Raw genomic sequence first — 12056 nt, 5'->3', positions numbered from 1 at the left:
AGTGTGCTGCCAAGTGCGATGCATTGTCAAATAATTCAACATTAACATTTTTATTTTTATCTTTTATTTTTAATGTAAACCACTAAATCAAAGTTACCTCAAAAAAGAATTAAAAAATATAAAAGAAAAATGTTTGACAAAATTAAAGATATGTTTTTGTTTTAAGAGAAATTTCCAAAAATGTTAATCTTGTTATGCAATGTATGTTTAAAACATATTACTTTCCAAAAATTATAAATTTTCAAAGTTTAAATCACATAGTGAAGAATATAAATTAATTAACAAAATTTAATTATTGTAAAAACGTATTAAAATTTGTAACAAACACATGAAGGAGAATGAAAAAAAAAAATCCACTAAATGCACAATATCTCCTTAAGAAATTATTTTCCTCTAGTATTTGAGGTTTGAATTAGAATATAACCTCTCAGGATAGAACAATTTTATTCACCACGGTATTGATACTCAAAATAATAGTGTCAACGAGTCACTAAACGACAGTAAAGTACACGAATAAACTTTGTGCAGAAGAAAAAGAAGTCATAAATTTTGTAAGTAGAAATATGAGAAATCAAAGATATCTAGAGCCAAGAGGCATTAGTTCTGAAAGGTTACAACCTTTTCAGAATCCACACGAACATTCATGAAAGTTTGCAACCTTTCAAATGATCATGGTTATTCCTGAGAGTTGTAGCCTTTCAGAACAGTCATCTCTACCGCTGGAAAATTTAAATAAAATGAAAAAGATTTCAAGTAAGATGAGTCGCGCGGTTCTGAGTCAGCTCGAGTCATTTCGGCTAATTAATTAAATAATTAAAACACACTTTGTCAAAAAAAATAATCTCTCGATCATTTTTCGAAGTCAAATCCGAGCAAACAACGATAACGGCGCGAGGGGTCCTCTTTTCAACCCTTTTAACAACCAGTACACTTCAAAAAAAATTTACCACCACCAATGATGAAAATATGTCTTTTCTTTAAGCATAATAGAATCTTTTTCAATTTCTTTTTTCATCTTTTCTCCATTTTCCGTTAACTTTTACCGCTCAACATAATTTACAAATTTTTAATCTTCAATATATAGAGACACAATCATTTTTGGACATAAATTTTTTTGATCCATTCAATCTAGACAATTCTTAGTATGTTTGAGTCTGCCAAACAATAAAACAATCTAAATTTAAATTTCAATTAATTTTGATCATAAAATTTAGATTAGATTTAAAATTTTTCTTTAAATATTTATTTGCTTTTAAATTTTTACTAAATTTTGAAATCCAAAGTTTTAGGGCCCCTTTAGCCACAAATATATTTGGAAAAAAATAATATATGGGCATATAATTTGTTATTATTTGACAAATATATTTGACAGACATCCAACATCCAAGTTCTAGAAAAAATTAAAATTCTGAGCTAAATTTCAATATTTGAATTTTTTAAAAAGATTACTCAAAACGTTATAATTTTTATAAAAACACTCACAATTTATAGTTTTATATTAGTTTTTATTTCAGTATGTTATACAAAACTTATACGATGATAAACATATTTTATATATTTTTTTACCGAGCTTGCTCTTTAGAATCATTCTTAGTACTAATAGTAGTAGTATTTTTCATAAATCAATGATATCTTTCTTTTATTTTCTCCCTTTTTAAAAAATTCCTATTATTATATTCATTGTACTTTCATTATAAAATAATATAATTTATAGGTATGAATCATATTTTTAAAAAGATATATAAAAATTTCCCTGAAGTTGGTCGGATAACTTACTTCAGTTATTAAACTATACGAACGTTTAAATACCCCTTTAAGATCTTTAAAGTGATTTTTTTTCATCCTGAGACAGTAACATCACTCTCATTCGCCACATCATAGCCACGCAAGCGCCACATCATAATCATGTAGGCACAATGTCATTAATATTTTATTTCTTTTTCACTTTTTCACTATTTTTTCTTAAACACTTTTAAAAATTAATTATATCAATTGGTTAATTTATAAATGCATATCCTCACACCCATCCCCACCCCTCTTCTTCTTCTACCTTGTTGTTTACCATTGTTCCTACCTTTAATTTTTTCTTTTTTCTTCTTCTTCGTTACTATTCAACAACACTTTAAGTCACTTCAAAGAAGAAAAATCACATTATCCTCTTCGAACCCTCACATCAAATTTACCCTCTTGGAGAGTGAATTTTTTTGAATGCAAATTTTTTCTTGACAACTCAAATAAGAAAGTTGATTCAAAAAAATATAAATTTTACGAGAAATGTTTTAATAATCTAGAAATCAAAATGGGTCACCCAAAAATTAAGAAATTTTACATTTGCAAAAACGACACCAATAATAGAGTAAAATCGACATCAATAAAATGACATTGGTATTGAAGTTTATGGATTAGTAAAAGACAAGTGAAAGCAAAATAGTGGATAGAGATGGGGATGAAGATGAAGGATGATATATTTCAATAGAGAAAGATGTGTATTGAGAAAGACGACAAAATGATTAAAGGATACCCACTAATTTTATTTACCTCTTAATAAGAAAATTTACATATTTTAAAGATTCAGTATATAAAAAAACTATTTAAATAATTTATTATATATTGACCAATTAAAAAGAACCATGTGTAGGGCTTTAAAATTCACCTTTTCCTTTTCTCTTTTTTCGGGCACTTTCAGGAGAGTGCACTCGATCTCTGTCACGTCATTTATTTGGAGGTAATTTAATCACTTGAAAAATGTTAAGAGGTATTTAAATATTCATATAATTTAAGTGTTAAAGTAAATTTTGTTCCCAAATTTAAGGGGAATTTATGTATTTTCCCTATATTTTTTAAAAAAAGTTACATATTTTTTTGCAAAAATCTATCGTCAAAGACATGATAAAACTTCACTAATAAATAACTTGTCAAATATATTTGAAAATTTATAATTAAATGCTAATTTAGATATTTTTGAATATTCATCAATTTGGCTCATATTAAAAATATAATTTTTCACTCACAAAACTATATTTCCAAGTAAAGTGCAACTCCAAATACAATTTTGAAAACTCATTTTTTAAAATTTCTACATCAAAATCATAATTAAATGAGAAATAATCGCCTGTTAGGTGTTTTTTCCCAAAGAAATGGAAAATGTATTGGGAAATCAATTTTACTAGGCCATGGACTGAACTAACAATAATTTTGGGCAACCAATTAGTGATCGCTTTTCACGTGTTAACAAACATGCTTAATTTAATTTCTATTGTAATCACGAGATACGTTATATTACGGTGAGTATTATAATGATTGGTTATTTTTTTAATTATCATTTTTAATAAATTAAGAAAGAATATTTTATTTATTAGACTATTAGTTTTATAAATACTGAGCTAATAGTTTTTGAAAAATATATTTCCTCGATTTTATATTAGGTAGTCATCTTAAATATTTGTCCACATTACTTGATCACTTACTAAATTTTAATTTATTTTTAAAAAAATTTATTCCAACAATTAATATGACATTTGAAAGTTAAACAATCTTTGAAGATCCAATTTTTTTTTCCAGTATGATTAATATGAACAAAGGGCAAAATAGTGAAGTTGATCAGCCTATTAATGATTTCTTAACTACCATGTAAAATAGAAAATGCCCAACTAATATGAGACAAACACAATAATGAGTAAATATGTTCGGGTTCTTTCAATTAATAGAAATAAAACGATAAATTCATTATATAATTATTATTTTCTTAATTAGTGTGTGAAGTCAAAATATGATAAGTGAAAATAGATTTGATTGCATGTTTCAAATAAATTAATCAGAAATTTAAAAAAATAAATATGTATTATATTTCATATTTTTTAAGGAAAAATAAATTTACCCAGTCAAATGTGTTAAAAAGCAAAAATATATAATCAAATACAAATCTAACTTAAATAATCTAAAATAAAATGATTTTTTGTTAGGGCAACTTTTACATATAGCAAACATAATATTCATATTTGTATGTTATAACAAAGTTTGTATAATTGCGCTCCATAACAAACATACATATGCATAATTCGCTAAACATATACAATTGAAGCATATTGTATAAAGTGAGAAAGAGATAAATTATATACAATTTGAATTGTATAAAACGAGAAAGAGATAAATTATATACAATTTGAATTGTATAAAACGAGAAAGAGATAAATTATATATAATTTGAATTGTATAAAACGAGAAAGAGATAAATTATATACAAATTGAATTTGTATAAAACGAGAAAGAGATAAAGGCAAAAGAGATTTGTGCAGAGAATATATATAATTGAATCGAACTGTATTAAACGAGAAAGTGAAAAATTATATACAATTTGAATTTATATAAAACGAGAAAGTCAAAAATTATTAGTTTGACATTGTATACTATTATCGTTTTTTATTATCGCCAAAAGCCTTATGTACTAAATATATAAACACGTGTATATATAATTAATTAACTTCTAAAATTCAAGTATTACCCGCAAATTAACGCCACATACACATTTTAACGACAAGAACTGACCGGTAAAATGAAAGCCAATTTCATTTAAACTTCCCTCCAATTTCTTCTTATCTTTTCAAATTCTCTCCTCCGCACGCCTTCTACAGACATTGTGCCTTCATGGAAAAGTAAAGTAAATCACAAACATCCAAATCTCTTCACTTCTATCATCGCCGGCGCCCACTGTTCCATTCAGTGCCACCATTGACGGCTGCCGCCTCCACCGTCAGGGGTAAACTTAACTGCGTCTTTGATTTTTCCCGGTTACCAAGGCAATTATGGTTTGAGCCTTTTAGGGTTCACATGAATCTGAAAGCATTGAGCAACTTTTGGGTAGTTAACCGGGGTTTCTTCTGGAATTATTATTTGCTCTGTGTTTTCATATCTCGTGGTTGCTTAATTTCAGTTTGATGTCCCAATTTGTTGCTCGTTAAGCTTATTTTTAATGCTTTAAGTGAGCTAATTTATAATCAATTTCCTCTCTGTTTATTCCTATCTCTTTTTGCTATACATCATGGCACGAAAACATACAATCATATCTGTTAATAGTCGAAAGAAAATTCTCTAGGGATGTTAGATTTTCCGGCGAGATCCGAATAGCTTTCCTGCCGGTTGGATTGTAAGCTCTGCCTCTTATCTTCCGATTGATATTTCTACTCCAATGTGCTCCACTTCAATAGTTTCGTTTTATGTAAATTGTATTTTACTTCAGAAACAATTGAATCTATACTATAAGTTTGGTTTCTTGTTGATATTGAATTCATTGCATCTCAAAGAATTGAATAAAGGTGTTAATTATGATTTACACTTCAAGACTCTGTGAGGGGCCATTTGTCTTAGCAAGCCAGAGTTCTATTTTATGGTAGATCTTTTTTCTTTTGATTGCTACCAATAGAGAAATTGATGTTTTGATGGATAAAAAAGGTTTGTGGATGCTCAAATATCTGTGGAATTGTGGGACGTCTAGTTTCTGGAGAACTCTAGCTACGTGTATATGATGACATTGCTTTTGAACTATAAGTTATCGAAGATGTTCTAATGTTGTTGGCCAAAGAGTAATTCTTCTCTTGATTATTTGCTGGGAAGAAAAATGAGGGGAAGAAGTTGGTGATGGTTATTGTAAGTTTTGATCAAATGATTCACTTCTTCCAGGCTTACATAATGATGTTGCATTAACATCAGTGGAAAATTTGTTCTGAACCTAACACACATGCTTACTTCTCAGCAATATATCTTACTGCTTTATTCTTTGTTGTATATACTTGTGGCTTAGCCTGGCACACAATTGTTCGATCCCTCGTTCATCACATTTTTTTATTCATCAGATCACACATGTAGTTAGTAAGGTATTCATGACCGAGGAAGATGTTAGTTCATGTTCATTCTTGGTAAAGTTAAGGAAATCAATGGAATATGGGATTATGGGTAGTATGAGATAGTTTTCCTTAACACATAAACACATTAGATTAAATTGACCCTGAAGTGAAGCAATTCAACTGCTACAATGAATTCAAATAGTGAAATACAATCAGTCAGTTTTTCATAATTTGAAGAATGTGTGAATTATGATGATAAGCGAGCATAAATTTCCATGAAGTCATATGAGTTTCATGGTTTTGGTTTATTAATATTGCTTCACCAGTAAAGATGAATAAAAGCGATGATTTCCGGTTTTGGGTTACTCCACTCTAAATGCTTATGCTTTTTCCTGTCTATATAGAGTTAATATTTATAGCTGATAATTATTTCTTAACTAAGGGAGCTTGACCATCATACTTATTAGTCATCACCTCGTCAAACATTCTCTTATAACATACTGATAGTTCATCTTTTGCTTTAATGGAGAGCTAGTAATAGGAATTCTTTAGTTTTTCAAACTTCCAATAACTATGTAAATAATGAAAAGTGATCTAATAGTTTCCAGGGTAAAAAAGAAGCTATGTTTGATCAATATTGTTGTTATTGATGTTAACTGTAACATGTGCTGCTCTTCCTTGTAGGTAGTTACCATTCAAAAAATGGCAAGGTTCTTTCTGGATAATTGTTTTGTATAGGGGATAGGGTATAAGATTAATAAAATAAAATTAGTTTCAGCATACTAGTAACAACTCTCAGATTCGTCCACCAAGCTACATTAATTGTAAGTATAAAATTTCCAGTACTTGTTCATCCAAGAATTCGTTCAATTCAGCTCCTTCTGTTGAGCAGAAGTTCAGAAACTATATATAGGTATTTCGTTCCTGACACATGTAATACCAGCAGGTCTACAATTTTTCTTTAACACTAAAGGTTAAATATCTACTAGCAATAGCCATTATCTTCTATAAACACAGTCGCTGGTAAATTAGCTTTTATTGAAGTACCTTACATATCATACAATCACTTGATTTCCTATCTAATATGTCTAACAAAACAAAACGAAACAAGATGAAACAGAGGATAAAAATTATAAAGGTAAACAGAAATCAAGAAACAAAGAAGGTAGTAAAACAAATTGGAGTAGGTTTATTGGAGAAGTACAGAGGCAAAAGGAAAAAGAAGTTGCCAAGCTATATGGCAGGTGTTTGTGTAACTGTATTCTTGACTAAGGAGAGGGGTTCTTCTTTTGTAGAGATGAAGAAGTGGAAGCTGGAGGAACACCAGGAAAACCAGGTATGATCGGTGGGAAGAGTGAAGGGGGCGGTGGTGGGGGAGATGGAGTTAAACCAGGTATGAACGGTGGGATAAGCGGAGGGAATAATGAAGGTGGAGAACGTGGAGGTGAAGGAATTAATGGAGGAAATATTGAAGTTGGAGGAGAAGGGAATAAGGGAGGAAATATGGAAGGAGGAGGAGACGGGATGATAGGAGGAATAATAGAAGGTGGAGGTAGAAATGGGTTTGGAGGAAGGATTGAAGGTGGTGGAAGAAGTGGATTTGGAGGCAAGGGAAGTCCTCCTATTGGATTGAAAAAATTTGGCTTAGCTGCAGTTTCTGATTGAGAGTAGTATTTGCTAAAGTCTTTAGGCACTGGTGATATTGGAAGTCCTGGAAGATCTGGCAAAGGAGGGAGCAATGGTAAAGGAGGTAGCCTAGGAAGAGGTGGAAGTAAAGTACCTGGCGCTGGTGGATCTTGAATTGGTGGGTAAAATGTAGGATCATTGGGATTTGAAATAGCAGACTTTTGAGGATCTGTTAATTTCTTTTTTGACTTTTGGATGCTTGGCTTTTGGCTACAGAGATCTGGCTGGTTGAGAGGCTTGAAAGTGAAGAAACCAGCAGAGAAGATGTGAGTCCCTGGTGTTCTCGACTTGAGATGAAGGGAAGATGAAGTTGCTGTCGACGCCACAGCACAATATGGCTCGCTGCTCTTGATCAGCTTCACAGAACATCCCTTGATTTTCTTGACATGTTTACTTACGGAAATAGGAAGGTCTACACTGAATTTCCCATGCTCATTGGTTTTCACCTCCTTGTAAAAACTTGATCTTCTGACCGAGTCTGCACATTCTACAGCGACAGTAGCACCTAAACACAGATTTAAATGCACATTAATGAGCTGCAAGCTCAATGGGAACCCAAGAAAGATGATATAGTTAAAGATTTTGACAAGAATGATGAACCTGAAATGAAGTGACTAGCCCCTGAGAAGTGTTGCTGGAAGCAGGTATCACAGAAAACAGTTCCCTCAATAACTGCGGTTGAGTGATGCCTATGCCTAGTATTCTCTGCCTGTGAAGTCGAAAGGTTATGGAATGTGAAACCAAGAAAGAGGACTACAATCCAAACCCAAGATATTCTGATATTCATCATGTTTTACACTCTTGTTAAGTTCAGTTTTCTAGATCAGAAACTACCATATGAATTCTCAGTTTGCAAAATAGAGAATTTCAGTCATTTGCTTGGCTTTCTATGGTTAGAAATGCTGAAGTATATTGTGGAATTCTTCTAGTTATGTGAGAAGCTGAGACATGATATTCAGAACTCTGGGACATTAATTTATAAGGAGAGTGGCCGCAAGCCCTCTTTATGTCATTCATGCAGAGACCAGTGAACTGCTAACTGCAACAGTAACTTCATTCATTTCCTTACTACGGCCAGACAGGGACAAGAAACGAGAAAGTTTTTGGGACAGATAAGCAGAAACAAGTATTAAATATAAAGGTATAATGCTTACTTGCTTGTCTGTATCTTTTCTCTTTTCAACATAGTGGGTTTTGTTTATTAGTTGGTAAGGAATGAAAAATACCATGGACAGACAGTTGGGGGTCCCAGTTGATTCACGAGACCTCTATAGCAGCCACAAAAATTTTTGATCCCTTGTGAACTTGTAAAAAAATAGGAACAAGAGGGAGGTCATGCATGTGTATGATAATGTATCAAGTTTTTGCTTATCCACACTTTTAGGTTGGTCATGCCTCTTTTTTGTTTTTACAGTTAGGAAATCATCTCTGCTTTTTAACTGACGATGGAATTTCAAGAAATCTCATTCTTCAGTCATGAAACTTTTATTATCTTCCATCTTCATTGGATTAACATTTGTTCCGCTCACATGACTTTAAAATGTGCTTTACAACTAAACAATCTTCACTCGTTTACGCTGTTTATTACGAAGGTAGAAAAACTGTTTCCATGATAGATTTTTGATGGCTAAGTAATTAGTGGTGCAATAATTTCGATGACAGTGACATGATTATTCTGTTTATGAAAATGATGTATTTGTCCCACGTGATCCTTCTCTCTCTTCACGGGTTGTTAATAGAAAATTGGGGTAGTCAATCATTTTGTCAGAATGGGCATAGGGTTATACTATTTGTCCCTATTTGGTTTCTAGCCAGAAGCCGTATTTAGGAAGAAAAAGAAAATGGACGCCTCTGATCCTCTTATCAAATCAATTCCTGTTTGGAATTTGCACCAGGTAATACGAATCATGACTAATTTTTTAATCCTAATCTTCTCGGACTAAGTTAATAAGTTATATTAAGAGTTCTAGTTTAACTATTATTACTTGCATTTATTTTTCTGATGATGATTCTCTATGAACTCAGATTTCACTCTGCATATTCCAAGCTCTCAATTAGCGTACAACTAGTTATTATTTTTATTAGTAGATTATAACAACCCAGCATTCAACGTGCATGGTCCAATTGAGACAACTCAAGCTTGCAGCATATATGTTGTTAATGGTGTCCGTGGGTGTAGTATGTCTTGGTTGATTAAGTGTTTACATTAAATTAATTAAAAAAATATGCTTTTTATAGTAAATTTATTGTTTAGTCATGGGTGAGAGCTAGGATATCTCAAACTATTCGTCCTAACCTCTTGTAGTTAAAAACTTATATGGTATATATAAAGTCAAAATTATGTTTTATGTATATTTATATATGGTAATTGTTGATTTTACTTGGCTTCTTTATATGTTTATTTCTTTATGTTTTGAATCATAATTAAATTCTGTTTCTTATGCACGAGGTGTGAGTAAGTATCTACACCTGGATTTTGGAAATTTTATCTTCAAGTATCTGTTTGACAATAAAATTTATCTTCATATATTTTCAACCAGTCTTTTGATTATTGGGCCTTCCACTTACGGTTTAAATTTTTTTCCAGGTAAAATGCATGTTCAAACTCATTTAAATCGTAAAAACCACAAATTCAACCACTCAAATTTTTAAGTTTCAAACAGGAGCTTAATGTTTGTAGTTTGATTGATTCGGTGTTTACATATGAACATCAAAGTTGCGTATTAAGTACACTTTAGAAACTATATATGAAGCTAAACTGAAAGAGCACATATTGATTAAGGAAATTGCGCTAAGGGAGTTTAACTTGACCTTCCATTAATAGCAGAAAATTCCCTTTCTTTTCATTTCTCCATATTGCGGAACTGGAACTTGCCTACAAATGGCACTACATTTAGGACACTGCTAATGAATATTTCTTTTTTAAGTTTAACCGCTTCAAATCTACTTCAAACTTGGTAGCTTGAGGTTCAATATAATTAAGATGCTTATACATGTTTCTGTACATGGAATTAGTGATCAAGAATGCTATTCGATAACTTTGCCATATAGCGTCACCTGCCCAACTTCTAATGATAAATCTAAAGGATGAAAGGATTAAGGGACGGTAAAGTTAAACTACATGACATATCCATGTTAAATATTATGTCTTTACTAATAATCGTTAAAGTGGTATTCAATCTCGTTTGGCTCGAGAATATGAACCAGCTGGTGTTGTTTTCTTGGATTTCTTCTTATTTGGCGGGTTCCCCTATTCTTTGATGATGATGGAACTGCCATCAAATTCAGTGGTAAGATTTAGGATTTTCGGCACGTGGGTATTAACTTTTTTTAATATAAAATTATTTTAAATCAAATAATATAAGTGCACAATTTTTTAAACGTGATATTTAAAAGGGCAACTTTCACATATAGCAAACATAAAATTGATATTTGTATGCTATAGCAAAGTTTGCATAATTGCGCTCCATAGTAAACTTATATATGTATAATTCGCTATACATATACAATAAAGCAAATTGTATAAAACTAGAAAGAGATAAATTATATACAATTTGAATTGTACAAGAGAAAGCGAGAAAGACAGAATTGAATTGTATAAAACGAGAAAGAGAGAAATTATATACAATTTGAATTTGTATAAAACGAGAAAGAGAAAAAGGCAAAAAATGACTTGTGCAGGGAATATACAATTGAATCAAATTGTATAAAACGAGAAAGAGAGAAATTATATACAATTTGAATTTGTATAAAACGAGAAAGGCAAAAGAGACTTGGGTAGAAAAATATTTGTATTGTATAATTATAAGTGTATAGGACGAAGATATATGTATATGCATGCGTTTATACAATTTTCTCTCGCTTTATACAATTAAAAACACAATTTATAAAATTCTATTGTACAAAGTGAGAGAGGCGAGCGACAAGAATAAGCGAGCGAGAGGGAGAGTGGCGAGCGAAAATATGAGGAAGAGAGGGACTGACAAACAGTTTGCTGTGGAACACAAATAAATCAAAGGATAGCTACTATATTTATTTTATATTATTAGTTTGTCATTCTATATAATTATCCCTATTTAAAATAGTAAAGAGAAAAAATAAGATTAATACTAGGACAAAAATAAAAGAGAAAATTGTATATAATGACAAACTAATAAATCAAATTAATTGCTATAACCACCCTTTGATTTGATTGTGTCCCGTAACAAACTGTTTGCCAGTCACCTTTCTCCTTCAAACTCTCTAAAAAAAAAAAGTAATTTTTAATATTGTCATCTCATGAGAAATTCATAACACGTATAAGATATTAAGACTAGAAGTTAAGTATAGAAAGAAACTAAAAAGGAAAAAATAGGTGAGTTTATATTGAGAGAGAAAGAGGAAAATAGAAAATAGAAAAGGTGTATATAGTTACTATGGGCAAGAATTGAACCTTGACTTCCCTAAACACAAGGACCCGTTAGGGAATTTGTTCCTAAACATTTAATAGAGTCAATTTTGAAACGTATAATATATATATATATATATATA

At 30.9% G+C, this 12056-nt stretch overlaps 1 protein-coding gene and 1 long non-coding RNA gene across 2 annotated transcripts; one reads left to right on the top strand and one right to left on the bottom strand.

Moving 5' to 3' along the window:
• Positions 1-6843: 6843 nt before the first annotated feature.
• On the bottom strand, positions 6844-8598 carry LOC107011542 (formin-2). The gene is made up of 2 exons (XM_015211084.2): positions 8127-8598; positions 6844-8031 (listed from the first exon to the last, which is right to left on the bottom strand). The coding sequence occupies exons 1-2, from the start codon at positions 8314-8316 to the stop codon at positions 7109-7111; spliced, it is 1113 nt and encodes a 370-aa protein (XP_015066570.1). The 5' UTR covers positions 8317-8598; the 3' UTR covers positions 6844-7108.
• Positions 8599-8640: 42 nt separating this feature from the next.
• LOC114076124 lies at positions 8641-9878 on the top strand. Its single transcript, XR_003576908.1, has 2 exons — positions 8641-9421; positions 9552-9878. It is a non-coding gene; the product is annotated as an uncharacterized LOC114076124 (long non-coding RNA).
• Positions 9879-12056: the final 2178 nt, after the last annotated feature.

The sequence above is a fragment of the Solanum pennellii genome, chromosome 2 (genome assembly GCF_001406875.1).
Source record: "Solanum pennellii chromosome 2, SPENNV200".
NCBI classification, from domain to species: domain Eukaryota; kingdom Viridiplantae; phylum Streptophyta; class Magnoliopsida; order Solanales; family Solanaceae; genus Solanum; species Solanum pennellii.
This window is presented reverse-complemented; position numbering and strand designations above follow the sequence as displayed.

Bases quoted from the DNA above. Each gene is read 5' to 3' on its own strand.
- LOC107011542 (XM_015211084.2), bottom strand. From the start codon at position 8,316: ATGATGAATATCAGAATATCTTGGGTTTGGATTGTAGTCCTCTTTCTT. The intron at 8,032-8,126 runs GTTCATCATTCT...ATCTGTGTTTAG, and splicing joins GGCTAGTCACTTCATTTCAG to GTGCTACTGTCGCTGTAGAA.